The 19,085-nt window shown below is 41.6% G+C and overlaps 2 protein-coding genes across 4 annotated transcripts in view; one reads left to right on the top strand and one right to left on the bottom strand.

Annotated features, from left to right (window-relative positions):
- PLEKHH2 (pleckstrin homology, MyTH4 and FERM domain containing H2) overlaps positions 1-8,291 on the bottom strand; it is a 54,192-nt gene extending 45,901 nt beyond the window's left edge. The window contains exons 1-2 of the mRNA XM_036381379.2: positions 8,212-8,291; positions 3,795-3,924 (exon numbers count right to left, since the gene is read on the bottom strand). Coding sequence (XP_036237272.2) covers positions 3,795-3,924; positions 8,212-8,291 — 210 coding nt within the window. The remainder of the gene's footprint in view (positions 1-3,794; positions 3,925-8,211) is intronic.
- Positions 8,292-16,434: 8,143 nt separating this feature from the next.
- THADA (THADA armadillo repeat containing) overlaps positions 16,435-19,085 on the top strand; it is a 151,855-nt gene continuing 149,204 nt past the window's right edge. For all 3 annotated transcript variants that reach the window (XM_036381088.2, XM_054514429.1, XM_036381090.2), the window contains exons 1-3: positions 16,435-16,510; positions 17,821-17,915; positions 18,319-18,449. In XM_036381088.2, coding sequence (XP_036236981.1) covers positions 16,435-16,510; positions 17,821-17,915; positions 18,319-18,449 — 302 coding nt within the window. The remainder of the gene's footprint in view (positions 16,511-17,820; positions 17,916-18,318; positions 18,450-19,085) is intronic.

Here is a 19,085-nt window from a genome sequence, read left to right as displayed (position 1 = left end):
TCCATTTCTCTTATCTTCCTGTTTTTGTCACAGTATCATTCTGTTTTCTACAACAATTACATTGTATAATACCCACAGGGTTTTACGTCTGTCACACCACAGTGCTGTGATTTTGTTGCTGCTTTGAAGTGAAACACTGTCTGCTGCTATTGTTCAATGTTTCAGTACACATTTCATAGAGTAGAGATGATTGTAAACAAAACCACAAATAAAGGCCTGTGCTAATCAAAGTAAGGGTGAGAATTATTTCTGACACATTTGCCAATGTGTTTCATTCTATAACAAGTAACAAGTCCAGAAAGTACCTATAAAGCCTGATATCAGCTGCTTTATTATTTTGTCATTAGTATCAGGATGACTGTCAACTACTGGCAAATCGGGTCTTCATTACTCCCTTTCCTATTTCCCAAATATATTTTTGAGTAACAATCCCACACAGTTCAATTTCAAACTAGTAGGAGTTTATCTTTCCTTTAACCAATACTGAGAGCTGTCAGTATAATTTCAAAAATTAAAACGTGAAAAAATAACCACCGAGTTATTGGCAAATGAAATCAACTCAGAAATACATGCAAAGATTTTATTGCCCATTTTGAAAATGGTTGCTTTTGAATTGTGCCAAATTTCTAAATTTGCAGATGAATATGATAAAATCTTATTAAGCTCTGACCAGACTTTGATACATGTCCCAGCTGAATTCCAGTTTATGAGTGAAAGATTCATATTAAAAGTCAAAGTGGCACTATAAGGAGAAAGATCATTTTTCATGAAGTCTGCTAATGCTCTGCTCTGGAGAGTATTATGTCGAATTTGCCCAACTGAATACTTGTTGGACCTGTGGTCTTCAACAGAAAATGTTTCTCTCATGTAACTCCTGTAATCACTTTGCTTTTTCTAAAATTTCTGAGAAAGGTAAGGCAAACTAAAACAAGAGGGCAGTAACATAAATTCTGAAGTTTTTTATCTATTTGAGAGCCATATTTCTTACAGATGAGAGCTGAATTTGACTTTGAATACTTTATTTTGAGCACAGTGCTGAAGAGTTGTGGTTTTATCCATCTTGTTTTGTTTGTTTGGGTTTTTTGTGTTGATATTTGAAATTATATGATTATGCATATATTGCTATTAATTTAAGAGGATATTTCTAGCAGTTAAGAGCCTGTAAATGTAAACTGTAAATGAACAAAGTGAAAAGTCAAATAGCTAACATTTGAATTTCTAAAATCTTTCTTAAAACCTATATAATTTTGTGAAGTACTGTTCATGAATCTTAACTTTTTGGTTACCAAAACTACAATCAGCAGCAGCTGCATAAAACTTGGTAGTAATGGCTGCTAGAAGGTTGTCAGGAACGTCATGTCCAGTGTTTAGTCACTTTCCATCCCAAAATGCAGTGATCCAGATGGGGTAAGAGACAGAACAGATACTCCTGATCTAATAGCTCTGACTGTGTGAGCATCCCATGATCTGCTGAGTGTTACAGCAGCAGGGCTGGTACTCTTGGATGGATATTCTCTCCCAGGACTGATGATAATAACTTGCTCATCTCTGAGCTTTGCTAACTACAATGAAAGGCACGGGTAGTTTTCCTTTTTCAACTTTTTTTGTTTTTAAATTCTTCAATGAAATTTCAAAGGATGGCTTTTGCATGGCTTTGTTATTCTTCCCAAAGCTAATATTCTGCAATACCTCTTCAATAAGAGTTTGCCATACAGAAAAGTTGCAGGATTAGGAGAAAATTAAGAGTTTTCAACCACACTGTGTTCTAACAGTAATATTTTTAGTTACGCCAAAGCAGAACTATTTGGAGTACTAACTGTAAGTATACAATTTCAGTGGAATTTGGTATTATGAAAAAAGTTTTTTATTAGAAGTTGTTTTATACTGCTGTAAATTTTCATGCCTACTTAATGAAAATAAGTCTAATGCAGAAAATACTATATTTCTTTATTCCATTTTTTTCCATCTCAAATTGAGGTCAAGTGCCTTCATAGAACAAATAAGGCCATGAATAGATGAAATGAATAGTAATAAATTGCCAAATTTTATTCAATTAAGAACTGGATGACATAGTTGAACCAACTCTTGATCTGTAAGTCTGATGTCTGTAGTAAGTAAAGTAGTAGAAAATGTAACAGCAAAATTAGGGTGCATGTGGATAAGTATTATAGGTAAAGAAAAAGTTAAAGTGGCCCTTAAAAAGAGAGGTGTTTGCTTACAAAGCTAATGAAGTTTGAGGGGATCACCAAGGCTGAAGATAGGGAAGGTCTGGTTATTAGAACTATTTGAATTTTGCAAAGTGTTTCAAGGAAATAAAAACCCATTGGTTAGAGGGAATGTCCCTCATGAATTACAAAAAGGGCTGAATAAAAATAGCACATTATTGGTTACTTGCTGCAGTGACCAGCAGCTATCAGGGGAGATCTGCAGAGATCTCTTGAGGGCTCATTGATGTTCAAGGGAGACATTTGGTAACAGACACTGAGCAGTGAAGTGGCAAAGTGTTTGGTGGTGTTTTGTTATTCAGGATAAGAGAAGCTTTCTGACAAGCAAGATTTAGTGGACAGTCAATAAAACAATAGATGACACATAGGGATATAAAGGACTTTGAGTAAGATCCTGGAATTAAGATAGGTATCTCCATGGAAACATTCTCAATTGTCAATTTTAAATTAGCTGTCAAGGAAAACAATGTTAAGCATTATTAGGAAAGGACTGGAACACATCTGGAACTTTGTACATCATCCAGAGTTCTTGGTAAATACAAAAATATCTGTTTCTTCCTGCTTTAATACTATTTAGTTCTTGCCCCCACCAAAACATAGTAAAGTGGGAATGATTCCCAGAGGACTAAATGTGGAGATCAAATGTATTTATGGTTTCAAAGGGAGAATGGATAAATCCACAAAGAAGAACAATTAACTTACATGTGAAAAATAAGAGTATTTTCACTTACATACTATCAAGTTATCTTAATTTTATTTTTCTTTAGGGGGAGCAATAGATGGAAAATTTAGCTCATACAAGAGTTACTAAAATAAAACATTTTAATTAGAAATTCACTGAAGTGAGTCTTAATGATGACATAGTTACAGTAAATCTCTAAGATCCTTTGTCTCTTGTACTCTTTTAATTGCCTTGTTCTGTCAAAATAATATCAGGTAAATAAAATGGTGGGGATTTTATATTTCAGATATGGGCTCAATGAAAACTGACTGTTGGGATACACATATTTGAATATGCCAAGTGAAATGTTTCTCCACTGAAAAATAAAGTAAATATTTAAACAATATTTTTCAAATTAAATGATGCAATACTTTTCAACTTTCTGGAACCAGAGACTCAGATGATGAGCCATGTTGGAGATTTCTTCTTATAAGAAAATGAAGTCTGGTAAATTATACGATACATTAAAGAATACTGGGGAACTTAATACTTCTGGATTTTCTCTGTGATTATTTCTGTGTCTTAAATCACATCTCAAATACTTAATAAATGTGTTAAATATTATTCAGTGTTGTAGAAGTGATTACTGGATACATATTTTTTTCTGCAGGAGAGTTGCCAGTGTGCTCTTACTTGAAAATGAACATTTCTTGCTGGCAATTCTGATGTGTAAAATTCTTTCACAGCATTAAACATACATAGTTTCCATATATTTTGTTGTAAAAAGCTATTTTTCCCCTTCTGAAAAAAACCTCAGTGCTTGTAATCCCAAACCATGACTTGTGATCGACCCCCATAATAAAATAAAATAATTTATACATCATTAAAATTCATCCCATGAGACCTACCTTTTCTGCTAACAGTTCTCTGATCTTGCTTGCCTGGAGACGAAATTTCATTAACTGTGACTCCAAAGTTAAACATCTTTCCTTCCAGTTTACAGTACCTTCTGGCTCTGAAAGTTCAGCCATATTTATGCTGGAAAAAGAAAGGGAGAAAATCCCCATGTCAAATTCAGTCTGTATTTAATGTCTGACTTTATTTTAATATGCATACGAACCTATTTTATATAAATCTAAAGAATGCCCCCAAATTTTACACAAGTGCAGTTTCATAAAATATGGTAAAGTATGTTAGTTTTCTGAGGTCCTTTTCATAACTATCAAGTTCTGAAATCTATGTTGATAATATTTAGGTTTATTGTATTTTAATTTCTTCAATTATCCTATGGCTGCAGTTATTTTTCCTTGATAAGCAGAGACACATCTCACATTTTAATCTTCAGTTACTGCATTTATCCTTTCGTACTCTGGGAACTGAGCTTTTGCTTAGCAAATGTTATATAGATGTAACTGCCTGTGAGTTAGTAGCACATTTGGTTTTATGCAAGTTAAATGTTTGGCAGACCACTCTTTTAAAAGTCCTTTAAAATTCTGCTTAATCAAATTGCCTTTAAAATTCAATATCCTTAACAAGATGGAAGTTTCTGATTCCAAATGTGAAGGTAGGTGAGCAAATGGTCTCTAATGGACCCCCCACATGAAAACCAATCTTTTTGCATTAGCTGTTTCAGGTCTCAGGACATCCTGGTTGAGGCATGTTCCAGTCTCAACTTTGTGCTTTTATCCACATTTAACTGCTCATGCCTTCTGGAAATTAGCCTCAGTGCCCTTCTGGACAAGCATTTCTGGAAAAATTATTCAGGATGAGAGCTGGCTCATCATGGTCTGAGTCTGAGAAGCCAAGAAAATCATCTGTGTGTAAGCAGAAGGACTGGGCTCTGTTGTATTCCAAGTATTTGTAGACAGTTTAATAAAGTAAGTGGATGGCTGAATGTAACCATTCAGTCCAAAATTCCCTTGCTAAGTAAAGGCCTGGCCTTTTCAGGGTTCTGGACACTTAGGTTTGGCTTTGAAAATAAAGCCTGAATAGCTCCTAAGTATCCAATTTATCTCAAAAATAATAAACATGTAAAAAAAAACATTCAGTGGAAGGCCACTGGAATATCACAACAGAAAAAGAACTACAAGTCATAATGTTATAATGCATGTTTGTCACCTGAGCAGTGGGACATGGATGAGGAGAGGCAAGTAGCCACTGTTTTTCAGTATGATGAAGGAGGCTGATACAGGAAGATTAAGGCTAATACAGATCTCCAAACTGCAAGTCCTGACACAGCATGGATGAGTAAGTGACTCCACAGAGAGCCCCCCTCCCATGACTATCCCAGGCCTGCAGAAGCCCAGCTTCAAGCACTTTCCTTCCTCTCTGCATTGGAAGAGGCAGCCCCACCTGAAACACCTCAGCTGGAGACCCAACACCTATGAATTTATCTTCTCCATTGTTTTTGACAACAGGAAGAAAAAAGGAAAAGCACCACAGGACAGATCAAAGTCCTTCACTTTTCTTTGCTACAGTAATATTTTCTATTTCTCTTCTAAATTCCCATGTCTCATGTGACTTTCAAATTCATTTTAACTAAACAGGTGAAAAACCCTGGCTCAAAACTTTCTTTCCTTTCTCATACCCTAGACTCCCTGTTTCTTTCATTCCATACCTTAATTTAGAAGGAAAACTAGGAAAGAAAAACTGTGGTTTGTAACATTTTGCCACAATCACTTGTCTGAAGGTAACTGCTCAATTTTTTGCTCTTTCTTCCTTTGGTCCTGCAGGCTGGGATTCAAACTGCTAAGCCAGAGGTTACAACTATCCTTTTTCAGGAATCTCCCACTCAGGAATCCCCAGGGAATCACTAGGATGTAAGTACATTATTAAAATAGTTTCCTAAGCTGATCCTACAACACCCACATTCTAAAGACAAGCGTTTCAACTGCAGTCCTCCTTGGTGACCGAGACACCTCTGGTGTTTTTTGCCATTCTCCTTTTAAGCTTAGCAGAAAATTCCCTGGACTGTCAGGGAAGCAAGCTGCTCACTGTTGTCCTTTCCCTAATCCATGATCCTCTCTGCTTGTCCAGAATCCCCCTGTTCAAGGGAGGAAGGTGCCACTGCCAAGCAGCAGCTTCTCCTATTTTGGAGGGGAGAAGTATTTTCAGCTGCAGATTTATCTGAATTCAGGTCTCCTAAGTAATGAAGAGTGGCAACATGTTATTAGACTATTTAGGATATTTTAGGTTTTTCCTTTTTAACTAATTGCAGCTACATAAACCAGAAATGGACGAGGCCAACATCTGGTTAACAGTGGGATATTTCAGTGTTTGTGGCCGTGAAAACACAAACGGGTCAAGTAATGAAAGAACTTTTGCTTTTTGATAGGGTGCAATATTACAGGGTGGAGTTAAAAATGTTTGTCTTTCAACAGACAAAACATTTGAGTAGATGGATTTCTGTCAGTGAACAGTGTGTCCAGCCAAGTAGTTTCCCAATGTCCAAACTCATTAATATTCCACTGCATAAACATTATGGATAAAAAGATTGAAAATAACTTTTTATTGTGGGTTCTTTGCTAGAGATTGTCATAATTTATTTTGTATTTTCCAGCAAGCCAATGGGTTCTGGAAATATTTACAGGCACATAATGCACTGTTTACACTTGCAGAGTGAATGATCTTACTTAGAATCAATGACTTCCTGTTTCTTGTCTGATTCCCCAAGGGAGGATAAAAATGAGTTCATCTTCTCTTGGCTTAATAGAGTACTCTGAATCAGCACTCAAACCTACACAAAGCCCGCCCCTTCTTCCTGCTCCCGTTCCCACCGCAAAGCCCTCCGCTTCTCCTGAGCCTTAAAAAGTTAAATCTTTTGAAAAGTAAACTAAAAAAGCACACATTAAAGCCTTAAGTTCTAATTATGTCATCAAAAATTAATTGAGACAAGTTTGACAAGTCTGGAAAGATTAAATTTGTCTTTTTCATTTTTTAAGTTTATAAACCTCTTTCTAGGCTTCAAGAAGTCAGAATGTCACATTCTTCCCAAAGGGATTGATATAATTTCCTTTTCTTTGCTGTCTGCTTGAAAATTATCAAAATACCTTTCAGGGGGGAGGGAACAATGTTCTACCTTTTTGAAGCGTGTTAAAAAAAATTACATATTCCTTATCACATTGTCAGTGTTTTCCTCTGTTTTTAACAAAATGCAGTGTTTAACCAAACGCTTCATATTCTGTCCGTATGTTCTGGATGTCCTTTCTCTGCTGGAGAAAGTTTGGAAAGTTCTTTTCTTTCAACAGGCATGGGTTTGTGCAGTACATAGTGGATTCCCTTCACCATCCCAGAAATATTTACTGGCCTAAATGCATTTGGACCATACCTCTTGAATTTCAAGTCCATTTCTTCCATCTTTTCACCAGAACTCAGCACTTATAAATATTTTTGGTGCCATAAAGATTGGACTGGAGAAGGGAAATGATGAGACACAAAGTGGACCTGTGTAGGAATCAAGGAAGTCATTCTCAGGTTTGTTGCTGGCCAAGGCCCTTACTCACCTCCAAACACTGGTCACTTTATTTTCCATTTGACTCATTTTGCATAATCCAATGCTCAAACAAACTGTTGCCTGCACTATTTAAAACTTCCTTCAAAATCTGATGTAGGAATGCTTTTTCTGCAGCTTCCTAGGTATTGATGAGGTTGTTCCCATGAAGTGACGCAGTCAGTGGGTGCTTGCCCGCTCCAGCCCCGTGCACAGACCCCCACAAACCCCGATTTCAGGGGCCAGGCTGCCTCCTTCAAGCTCATTGCTGCCTGCTCGGCTGCCCAGTGTCAAATGCGTGCAGCAAACAAGATTAAAGCACACAAGATCATTTAATGTCCTTTTCCTGATGACAGCAAGTTTTAAGTAGCAGTGTGACACCACACTACGTCCCAATTTAATTTCTTGAAATTCTGAAAGCTAGCCGTGTAGGTATCTCAAAAGTATCGCAGTTTTGCACGTTTGTTTAGGAGTTGTGTTCTCCTCGCTCTTCTATATTCGGGAGGAGGGTAGGGATGTGGCATGGGCACCGCCAACGGGAAAAGAGGAGCCTGGACCTTACGGGACCTTACGGGACCTCAGGCACGCCAGTCCCCAGCCGCGGGGACACCGCCTGGGGACAGCCCGGAGTCCTGCCGTGACCCGACACCCCGCGGGGATGTGACCCAGCATCACCCTCCGCCACCCGCCGCCCGCCGGTGTCACCGGGGGCACCGCGCCGGCTGTCCCGCCGCGCCCCGCCGCCGGGACCGACCCCCGCCGGGAAGGGCCGGGGCCGGCCCGGGCGCTGCCCGCTCGCGAAGGGAGGGAAGGGGGCAAGGAAAGGGAGGTCAGACCTGGCCGGCCGTGGCTCGCCGCGCCGGGCGCCGTCCGGGCTGTGGGCGCTGCCCGCGCCCCTCGGCGCCCGCCCCACCATCCCCGGGCGAGCGGCGCGGCCGCCTGAGCGACGGCCCGGGCGGCCACTGAGCAGCGGGGCCGCCCCCGGCGGGGGCCCGGGCGGGGCTTGCGCGGCCCTGCGGCCCCGGCAGCCGGCGGGAGGAGCGGCCCGGAGCCGGGGCCCGTCCCGGGCTGGCGCTGCCGGCGGGATGCGCTCCCGTGGCCGCCGTCGCCCCCGCGTGCTCCGGCCCCGACGGCGTCCCCGGGAGCGGACGATGGAACCCGGCTGGAGGCTGGAAGGCTTCGAGGGCAAGGCTGGCGGAGGGGTCCCAGGAAGAGACGGCCTGCCCATTTCCCATCACCGTTTTTAAAGTTCCTTTGTGAATTAGGAATTTTTCCTCTTAGTTTCGGAGACGATGTTAGGAAGAAGCATTCCGCTTGCTCTGCAGTTCCTCGGCTCCAGCATTGGAGCTCACTGTAATTGAAATTACACGTCTTGTGGAAGGTCATTTGTCAAGTACATACCGGAGGGTTGGAACCGTGCGGTCCCCGGGGCAATGCTGGGGATATTACGGTCTAAATGGGTGTCGCTGAGCTGCCCTATCCGATAGGTAACAACCCGCTTTGCGTTTGAGTTCCAGCCGGGATAAAGCAGCAGGTGCATGTGCTGCTGAGTCGTGCAGGCAGCAGGCTCTTGGTCCCCTCCGGCTGAAAAGAGCTGAGGGTACATCTCGGGCAACCAGCCGTCTCTGTCTCTTCTAGAGGACTGACTGAAGTATTACAAAGTATCTGGAAGAAGTAATTAGTGTGTTGCCTGGCACGTAGAGGAATCTTCCTTATACACGTTCATTTGGACTCAGATTTAATGATTCTATTTTGTTTGGCTTATGATTTATGGAGGCAAAATATTTCACAGACTCTTCTGGTGCATAAACAAACCACACTGCACCATTCCTCTGGGGGTTATTTATAATGTAGGTGTGCAGAGTAAACTGCTTGTTCACATCTGTGAGTCATTTAAAGTGCAGTTTTTTCTTTTGGAAAAAAAAAATAAAACCCAGGTCTTAGAAGCTCAAATATTCCCCATCTGGTTATACACATAATTTCATTTTTTCCTATTTAGTTCAGTACAGGCTCCAATTTTCCACCCGCTTGCAGTGACCTTAGAGTATCCAAACAACTTCACTGAAGCAGTTTCATTTGCTGGTACTTTCCTAAGTGCTTCGTGTATTTTTTAAACACTGGTCGCTGAAAAGAGTGTTAAAAACACACTTGGTTTTTAGCAAGGAGTGCATTGTGTTCCACCCGAGACCTCCTGCATAGAGTGTTGGCCGCATTAAAAACACATGAGGTGAAAAAAAACCCTTTCTTTGGATTACAAGATTTAGCCAAAAGAATCAAAATCATCATCAGGTTCCTAATGAGAGCTATACAAAATTATTCAGTCCTGGCGTTCAATGAAAACTTTGTCCGTATCGTTTCCTCGAATAGCGACACGCTCGCTCTCTCGGGATAGTCCCAAGCCCTTGAATGCAGAGTGACAGAGCTGGGGGAGGCTGCGGGAATGACGTGCTCAGACCGCAAGAGGGAGAGCAAAGCCTGCTCGCTCCACGAGGGTTTCTTGCAGTTTGTCTGGTGGATTGACATCTTCACTGCCCTCTCAGTAATAGAAATGCCCTGCAGTGATGGAGCTCTCAATATTGATACAGAAGAAGGAATAGGGATCTTCAGGATTTTCTCTCAACTGCCCTTAGCTGTGATGTAGAGGTGGCTAAAATCTGTGTTCCATTACTGAAGGGAATAGAATTACAAGGTAGAACAACTGGGATGCATAGAACAAAATACAAAAATACAAACTACAATTTTATTTTGTAAATAGAAAGCAAGGGGGAAAGCCATAAATCTTCTGGGCAAAGACACAGAAAACTATTGTACATGTAAGCACAGATTCAGAAAGAGAGTTCTTCCTCCTTGCTGTTGTTGCTGATGGAAGGTACATACAAGCAGTAATAAGTATGCACACATTCCTGAAAATATGTGGAGAAAGGCAAAAACTGATATACAGTACATTGTAGAAACAAACTGCAAGGTATTTGCACTTTGGAGTGATCATTTGTTAGCTGGCTCTCTGCAGAAGTGAAACAAAGAACATTAAAAATATTTCTCTCTGCAATGTGAATTTTAAATATTAGCCTCCACATGGGCTGAAGATGTTGCAGATTTTTAAGTGTCTGTAACTGACTAAATGCAAGAAAGTAAGTTCTAAGTTTCTGGTCGTCTTGTTAAACAATAACCTCATTTGTTAAAAAGTATTATGAACATTGTATTGCAAAACATCTACTCTAGGGTGTGAAAGCTAATCCAAAAATTGCCACCAGCTTCATTCCAGAGATGATCAAGTTGTCATCAAATCTGCAACTAGAATGTAAAATTTTGCATTTATGAGACTTTTCTGCGTATGAAGAACGTCATTCTGACGTGCTGGACCAGGACCTTACCCCTTCATGACAAAAGGAGCTTTTTCTGGTCTTTTCTCACATAGATAAATATTGAAACCATTTAAGTTAGGTATTTCAGTGGTGTGTCTACAGTTGGACATGTATGCCAGGAAACATCTTGTGATTCTAAAATCTTAGATCATACAGCGTCTGTAGGTTTGTTTTTGTGTAGATTCTTTGAAAGGGTAACATATATATTTGCAACAGAGAAGAAGGTTCCCATTTTTTACACTAGTTGCAATTACAAAACTGTGATATAAATAAATTTATCATTTTCAGGTGACAGCCAAATTAATTTAAAAGTATCTTCTTGACAGAAAACTTTTAAGGTATCATTTAAGTGGAGGAAAGGAAGGGAGAAAGATCATTCCTGTTCAATTATTATTATTATGAGATGACTTAAAGTGTTTCTTTTTCAAGGCTATGACTTGTCTTTCAGTGACAGAAAAGTGGCATTTTATCTAAATAACCTCTAGGATTTGTGCTTTGTGCCTTTGGATGGAAGAATCTGGAGTTACTTCACTTACTAATAAAGGCTTTTTTAACTTAGGAAAACTATAGTTTATGAGAAGATCCATGGCTTCCCTTTAAAAGTTCAACCTCTTTTTAATTATCTGGCGCCACAGAGTGGCAAAATTCTATATTGCTCTAAATAATCAGTTTCTGAGAGTTTTCAAATGATCATATAATCATGTCCATCTGAAAGAAACATAAAATATAAAATATTTTACTTACTGGTACAGGCATAGCTCAAGAGGGCTAGAATGTACAGCCTAAACATTAAAGTTTCTGTGTATGGGTTAGATTATTTCTTTTGAGGAGAATTTTCCCTGGTGAATGTTGATTTGTCAAAACTGTAAAGTTTGTGAGCGTAAACCCAGTGCTCAGGAAAAAAAGCCTTCTGCTGATTTGCAGAAATATGTTGAGACATCCCATGTCTCAATGACAGTGAAAATGGCTGTACCTGGTCAGCCAGTCTGGTGCCCACTTACTTGATTGTTGTCCTCAGACAGTGCCCAGGGAAGTGTCATTACTCCAGAATCCTGTCCCAGTCACTAGAGGTTCAGGGACTTTGTGAGCCAGAAGTTTTGTCATTTGAAACATTACTTGTTTGTTCTTTTTCTCTTGTGATTCAGTCCAGTTGCTTTTGAACAAACATAATTTTCAAGATCCAGAATGTCCTAAGATGATGATCTCCATGGTTTAAATAATTCATTTGGTTTTATTTGTCACCTCCTTGTTTCATTTGATGCCCCTAAATTTTTGCAGAGACAATCAAAAATGTTCTTAGAAATTTCTTTTATATTCCATTTTCTCTTTCAGAGTAAAGTGATGAATTTACTTTAAGGGTTTCACAGCAAGATGCCCCTCACTGTCTTTGGCCATCCCTCATATCCTACCTCACCTGTGGCAGTCTTACCACATTCTGCACACAGTGTTTGAGGTGTAGGTGTATTTATGCAGTGACACAGTGATGTGCTCTTGCTTGATTTTTATTCTCTCCCTAGCAATTTCTCATGCTACGAGGCTTTTTTGTCTGTGGCAAGATTTGTGGCACACAGCAGAGCACAGCACAGCCACAGCATCAGTAATTCAAAGGTCTGTTGCTCCTTACCAGCAGATCAGATATTATGAAAATGGTGTGACTTACCTTTTTAAGGTAGTTCAGCCTCATAACCCTTGCCTGGTGAGCACTGGTGTGTGAGCTAGTTCTGAGTAAGGTATTTTGAGTACTGGAAACTTGGTGCTCTTAGAGAACAGAGCAATTGATGTGTGTGGGTGTTGCATGTTATCATTTCATTCCTCTAGATGCCTCTTTGCTTTCCTTGCACTGGGAAATGTGGATTCTTTGGGTGTTACCTGACAGCTCCCTGGCACTGATGTTTCTCCTAACTGGAAAAACTTGGGGAGAGCAAAGCTCTTTTGGAAAGGAGAAAGTTACTGGAAATAGTGTCACAGAATATGAGCTGGAATACACAGAGCTGGAACTTTGGAAAGGTTTCCTGAAACTGGCCAGCCTGTAGAAAGAGGATCACAGTGAATGTAAAATATGTAGGTATTGAACTGGGCTGAAGGAGCTGGGGACTTTGCTTGCACTAAGTGAGGATGAGGATAATTGTCTGATTTGTCTGGAAGGTTAAATCTCTTAAGAGCATTCAGTCTCTCTTTGAGCTGAAGATAATCCAGCATTTAGAGTAGGTCACTGGGACAGGTAGTGCCAAATAACTGTGTCAGTTTCCTTGAAATGGCTGAATGCAAAACAGGGAAAATTTGATGAACTAACAGTGAAAAACTCAAATTACTTTCTTTATATGTTTGTATGTGGTTAAACCTTTTCTCAATTCCTTTGGCCATGACCATGTCAGAAGTCAGAAGGCACTGTGAACCTTTGGTGCTAAAGAGGCATACAGAAGTTTGCTGAAAGTCCTGAGCATACCCTAATGGCCTCTGGCTGCTTTAGATTGTTAAGAAAATCACTGTTGGGTGAAAATCAATTGGCAAGGAATGGGTTTTGTTATATTTTCCACTTTTTCCTTACCTAAACATTGCTGCTCTTAAATCTTTATGGAAGCATGACTGCTATGTTGAGCTGCCCTTTTACAGTAGTCACTTTTGCAATAATTATTTTCATACTGAGTGCAAAAGTTGTGTCTTTGCTAGATACAACTCACAGACTTGGGAAAGGCTGTCCCCATTTGATAATCTATCACTTGCAAATGATGTGCTTATTACATACATTGTATTCTTGGGACCTGGGAGGATTGTGAAAGGCACAGAACATAGGTGTTGAAAACGGAAAAAAAAAATTTTCTGGCTAAAAATCATAAAATTATAGAATGGTTTGGGTAGGAAGGGACCTTAAAGTTCATCTTGTTCCACTCCCCCTGCCGGGAGGGGGCAGGGACACTTACCACTAGACCAGGTTGCTCAGAGCCCCATCCAACTTCTCCTTGAACACTTCAGGGATGAGGCATCCACAGCTTCTCTGGGCAACCTGTTACAGTGCCTTTCCAACCTCACAGCAAAGAATTTCTTCCTAACATCTAATCTAAACCTATTCTCTTCTAGTTTGAATCCATTTCCTCTTGTCCTGTCACTACATGCTCTTGTAAATAGTCTACTTCCATCTTTCTTGTAAGCTTCCTTCAGATACTTGCAAATTTACTAATATATAAATGCTTATATAAAAAAAAATCTGGGTTTGTTTCCTAATTTTAGAATTTTAGAAAATGTGAAAGTGGTGGCAAATTAGGGACTGTTGGAAAGGATCAAGAGATATGGTTATGAGGAAACAAAGGGAGCACACTTTTCAAATTAAGTTTATTTAACTTTTCAAGTTAAACTTTAAGTTTATTTAACTTTTCAAATGAAGTTTATTGAATTTTCATGAAGTGTGTAGTCAAGCCTCTTTCTGCTCCTTGGATAAAGGGTTTGTGACTAGAGCAGCTTGATTTGTGTTGGATGCAAAATAGCATTTGCTGCCTCTGGCTCTGAAATGTAGTTGGCTCTGGAGGGAAGCCAACCAGCCACTGTGCAGCAAGGACAGCTGACAGATTAGGCTCCGAAAGACACAGCATCCCTTTAAATCTGCTGAGGACATTCAGGAACTGAGGAGGGAGAGTAACTACGGGCAAGAAACACAAGCTAAGGTCATCATGGGATACATCAAAGTTACCACCATTTTTTTCCAGAGTTGCGTATACATTTAAAATAAGGAAAGATAGTTGTGTCTTACAAAGTCCAGTGACTCGGGAGTGAGTCCAGAGAAGGGCAGTGGAACTGGTGGAGGGTCTGGAGCACGCATCCTATGAGGAGCCGCTGAGGGAGACAAGGTTGTTTACCCAGGAGGAAAGGGAGACTCAAGGGTGACATTTTCAGTCTCTATAACTGCCTGAAAGGAGGCTGTAGGCAGGTGGGTGTCGGCCCCTTCCCCAGGCAGCTAAAGATAGGACAGGAGAACACAGCCTTAAGCAGTAGCGAGAGGTTTAGGTTGGACATTAGAAAAAATTTCAGAGTAAGGGAAATTAGAGCTTAGGATGGGCTGCTCAGGCAGGTGGTGGAGTCGCCATCCCTGGAGGCGTTTAAGGAAACACTGGACGTGGCACTCGGTGCCGTGGGTCTGTTACATGGTGGCGTTCGGTCACGGGCTGGACACGATGAACTCAGAGGGATTTTCCAACCCCATCGATTGTGTGACTCGGTGCCTCACGCAGGTTCATCTTTTAGTTAGGACAAGTATTTGCCACGGAAAGGCGGCAGCCGCTGCGGCCCCGCCGCGCAGCAGCTCCGGCAGCAGCGGCTCCCCGAGCCCTCCCGGCGTGAGGCGGCGCCGCTGCGGGGCCGGGCCGGGCGGGGGGCGGGGCGCGCCGCGGTTGGCGGCGGCCGGCACGTGGTGGGGCGGGGAGCGGGCACCGGGAAGGGACGCGGCGCCGCGGGTGAGGGCCTGCGGGGGTAAGGGGCGGGCGGCGTTGCACCGGTGCTTCCCCTGCCTGCTGCTGTGGCGCTTGTGTGCAGCCGCTTTTCCAGGCGGGCGCCGCTGTGCTCCGGGCCCTCGCTGCCGCCGGGGGGAGGGAGGCCCCGGGCGGGTGCCGGAGGCGGCGTGGCCCGGCCCGGCCCGGCGTCCATCCGAGCGCTCGGTGCCGCCGTGGGCGCGGGGCTGTTCGGGCGGGGAGGGCACGGAGCGGCAGCGGGGCCCGGCCGCCGCCACCTCTGAGGCCGGGCGGGCCGGCTCCGGTCTGCTCTGAGCCGCCGGAGGCGCGGGGGGCAGCCGCGTTGGGCCCACAGGTGGGGCGGGAGAGGGGATCTGGAGAGCTTCCCGGAGCTCATCAGTGTGTGCAGAGGAGACGCGGACAAAACGTGGCCCGGCTCCATTCCGTGGTGCCCGGTGGCAGGGCAGGGGGCCGTGGGTACAGACTGAAACACGGCGGGTCTCTGAGAAGCGCCAGGTGTGGCGTGAAGGTGGCCGAGCACTGGCACAGCTGGGCCGGAGAGCCTCCATGCTTGGAAGCATTCGAAAGACACCGGGACAACATGTGCCTGGCTAGCTGGCTCCAGGTGGCCCAGCTGTAGCAGGAGGTTGGTCCAGATGAGCTCCAAAGGCCCCTTCCGACCTCCGCTGTTCCATAATAACGCGCTTTCGAGTCAGTGACACTGTAGCACATATTAAATCACCACTGCCATTCAAATAAGACCTTGCTATTTGTAACATCCATAATAGCAGAATTGTTCGGTTTGCTTCACAGTTCTTACTTGACGTTATTACAGGCTGAATGAGTTTTGAACAGCAAAACTGAGCAAGGGAAGTTTTGTGGCATTAATTCCTCGGTTCTGTATGATGTTTCCAAATGCCACAAACGATGTAACAAGTGCAGTGAAATCTCGGTGAGACAGTATGTCATGTGTACAGCAATTCCCCTTTTCTATTGCTTCTATTTGCATCGTGAAGTTTGGGTGAATTTTGGATGAAATGCTGGAAATAGCTGAAGTTGGTAAATCAAAGAGAGCTATTTCCTTGAGAAAAATTGCACAGATAATGCAACAAACATTTCAAGACAGTAGGACAATGAAAAGACCATTATTGTAGGAAATGTTTGTAATTTTTTTTAAAACCATGTGACCTGTTGTTTTGATTTTTTGTTTTGTTTGTTATTTGTTTTTTAAGCAGGTATTTCTTAATCAGCTAAAATGGTTTTAAAGAAGAAGAAGGAAATTCAGGTGGATGCATTCTTTCTTGATCATCATCAGCTTGAAAAACTTCAGAGTAAGTAGGGTGCTTTTTTCTGAACTAGTGTATTTCTCTTGTCTTTGAGTAGTTACTGAAATTGATCTGGTTTTTTGCTTGTTATGTTTTATTTCTAGTGGTTTTGTTTTGTGAGTTTTAGGTGTGTTTGCTCTGCTGTGGGTTGTTTTTGTTGTGTAATGTCAATGACTTCTTACCTTGGCAGAGTCAAAAAAAATCCTTTAGAGCATTGTGGCTTTGGTTTGAAAACTCTTTACTTTGTTTTATCTGCGGTGTGAAGGTAGTAAAAGGTCCTATTTTTAATCCTACTTGCAGGCCTGTAATTCAGTGATATCTGATGTGTTAGCCTTAATATGTGGGATAACCCTGAATTTCCAAGAGTCACAGAATGATTGAGGTTGGAAGGGTTCTCTGGAGGTCACTCTTCCAGTCTTTGTGTTTTCTGTAGTTAATTTGTTTTAAAGCTACTGTTCAAATGGTGTTTTCTATTGTGGGGATTTTTTTTTTGTTTGATGAAGGAAGCTTCCAGTGACATTTACTGTAAAAAAACTGAAAAAGAAGTAATACAAGATTTATAAACTAAAGTTATTATGAGGGAGCACTGGTGAGGCCCCACCTGGATTGCTGATCCAGTTCTTGCCTCCCCAGTCCAAGAGTGATATGGACATGTTGGAGAGACTCCAGCTAAGGGCTAAGGTGATGAAGGGCCTGGAGCATACCTCCTGTGAGGGAAGGCTGGGAGAGCTGGGACTCTTTGGCCTGGTGAAGAGAAGGCTCTGGGGGATCTTAGCAATGTGTAAAAAATACCTGAAGAGAGGACATATGGGAGGCAGAGCCAGCATTTCTTCTGTGCTGAATAGTGATAGGACAGGAAGGCATGGCACAAACTGAAACACTAAAGATTCCCTCTAAACATTTTTTTTTAATGTAAGGGAAACACTTTTTTAATGTGAGGGTGACTGAGGACAGGCACAGCTTCAATAGGGAGTTGGGGAGTCTCCAGCCTTGGAGGTATTCCGAAGCCACCTGGCCACGGTCCTGGGCAGGCAGCTCCAGGTGAACATATTTGAGCAGTGGGCTTGCACCAGATGACCCCCAGAGGTCCCTCACTATTGTATTCCAGTGAAACTGATTTTTTTTACATTTGTTAGGGAAAAAAAAAAAAGTGTTAAGGTGTTAGGAGACTTAAGGGTTTGTGGCATCAATAGGTTTACTGGAACTGGAAAAAGCCCTAAGAATTAAGCAGTCATTTCTTCTTCTTATAAATGATGTGTTATTTATATTGCTTGTTGTAATGACTTTATAAAAAGATCCTCTTCTTCTAAATGTAGGGTTTTCAAAGGCTGAAGAGCAAAATCTGGCATCTCTGCTTGTGCACTGTGCAGAGCTGAGAAATGGCATCCAGCAGATCCAGTGTATTAAACAGGTAGAGTTTCACTGTTGTTAGTGTGGCTTTTGGTAACTGAGAGCATGTCCTGTGCACTGTTAATGGCAAATACAGCTCTAAAATAAACTCCTAATGTTTTCTACCTTCCTGGAAACACAGGAAAAGCAGTTGCACATGCATCAGGTAGAAATTCAGTTCTAGTACTTAATTAGCAAGGGTCACAGTACCTGAAAATGGTGCAAGGCAAGGGACACCAAGTTTACTATATTGTATGGATTTTTGTTTTTAGAAGTGTTCTTGGAACATTCTTTGAACTTGAAACTCAAGGGGGAGTGGTAAAGAGGGAGACAGTTTTGTGCCATATGCTTGAGAGGGAAGTCTGCCACTGTTAAAAATGGTTTATCAAGAGTTTTTTGTTCATCATGTGTTCTTTTGATTATAGATTATGCCATTGGTGAAGCAGATGGATCAGAACTCTGCAGGTGATCCCATGGTTAAAGCTTGTTTGGATGTTTTGGGGGAGACGTACTTTTCGCTGGGTGCAAAGAATCCTTTGAAGAAAGTATTAGCAAGGTAAAAGATTGAGTAGTTAGCCTTCATTTTTTTTTAATGTTTTCCTTATCTCTAAGTCAGTAATTTGTCATTCACTATAAATTGCTGTAACTTAATTATGAAAATTTGCAGTACTTAATATGTTCATATGTGGAGTTTTTCTTTCTAAGTTAAAAATCTTAATTATAAATAACATATCATTGGATAACTTCAAAGTGAAGCATTGTTTTGGCCCATTTTAGTATTGGAAAAACAACATAGTGTGTAATTAGCAGTTTGAACTTTAAAGTCCAATGTTAGAATAGAAATTTAAAACACAAAATCTCAGCTTTGTCAACAGAAGATGGTTCAGAGGAATCCTAACTAAATTTGTGGCTACTTGTGCCTATTTTTATTGCAATTATTTTTTTTTTATTGCACAATTATTGCTGTATTTCTTTATGAATTTTTTATAGCCTCAGCATTTTTTAAGATCTGATGCTGAGCTGCCTTCCTTTCTTTGTCTGAAATCATTCACTATCCCACTGAGATGCAGGGCTTCCATCCTGGATTTGGTTGCAGCCACCCCAAAGCTGTGCACCCCTCTGACAGGTTTTCTAGCTGCAAACTGAGAATGTGCATGTTAATTTTAAAACAGATGATGTTTTCATGCAGGAT

This window comes from Molothrus ater, chromosome 3 (assembly GCF_012460135.2).
Source record: "Molothrus ater isolate BHLD 08-10-18 breed brown headed cowbird chromosome 3, BPBGC_Mater_1.1, whole genome shotgun sequence".
NCBI lineage: Eukaryota > Metazoa > Chordata > Aves > Passeriformes > Icteridae > Molothrus > Molothrus ater.
The sequence above is the reverse complement of the archived record's forward strand: the minus strand, read 5'-3'. Positions and strand labels throughout refer to the sequence as shown.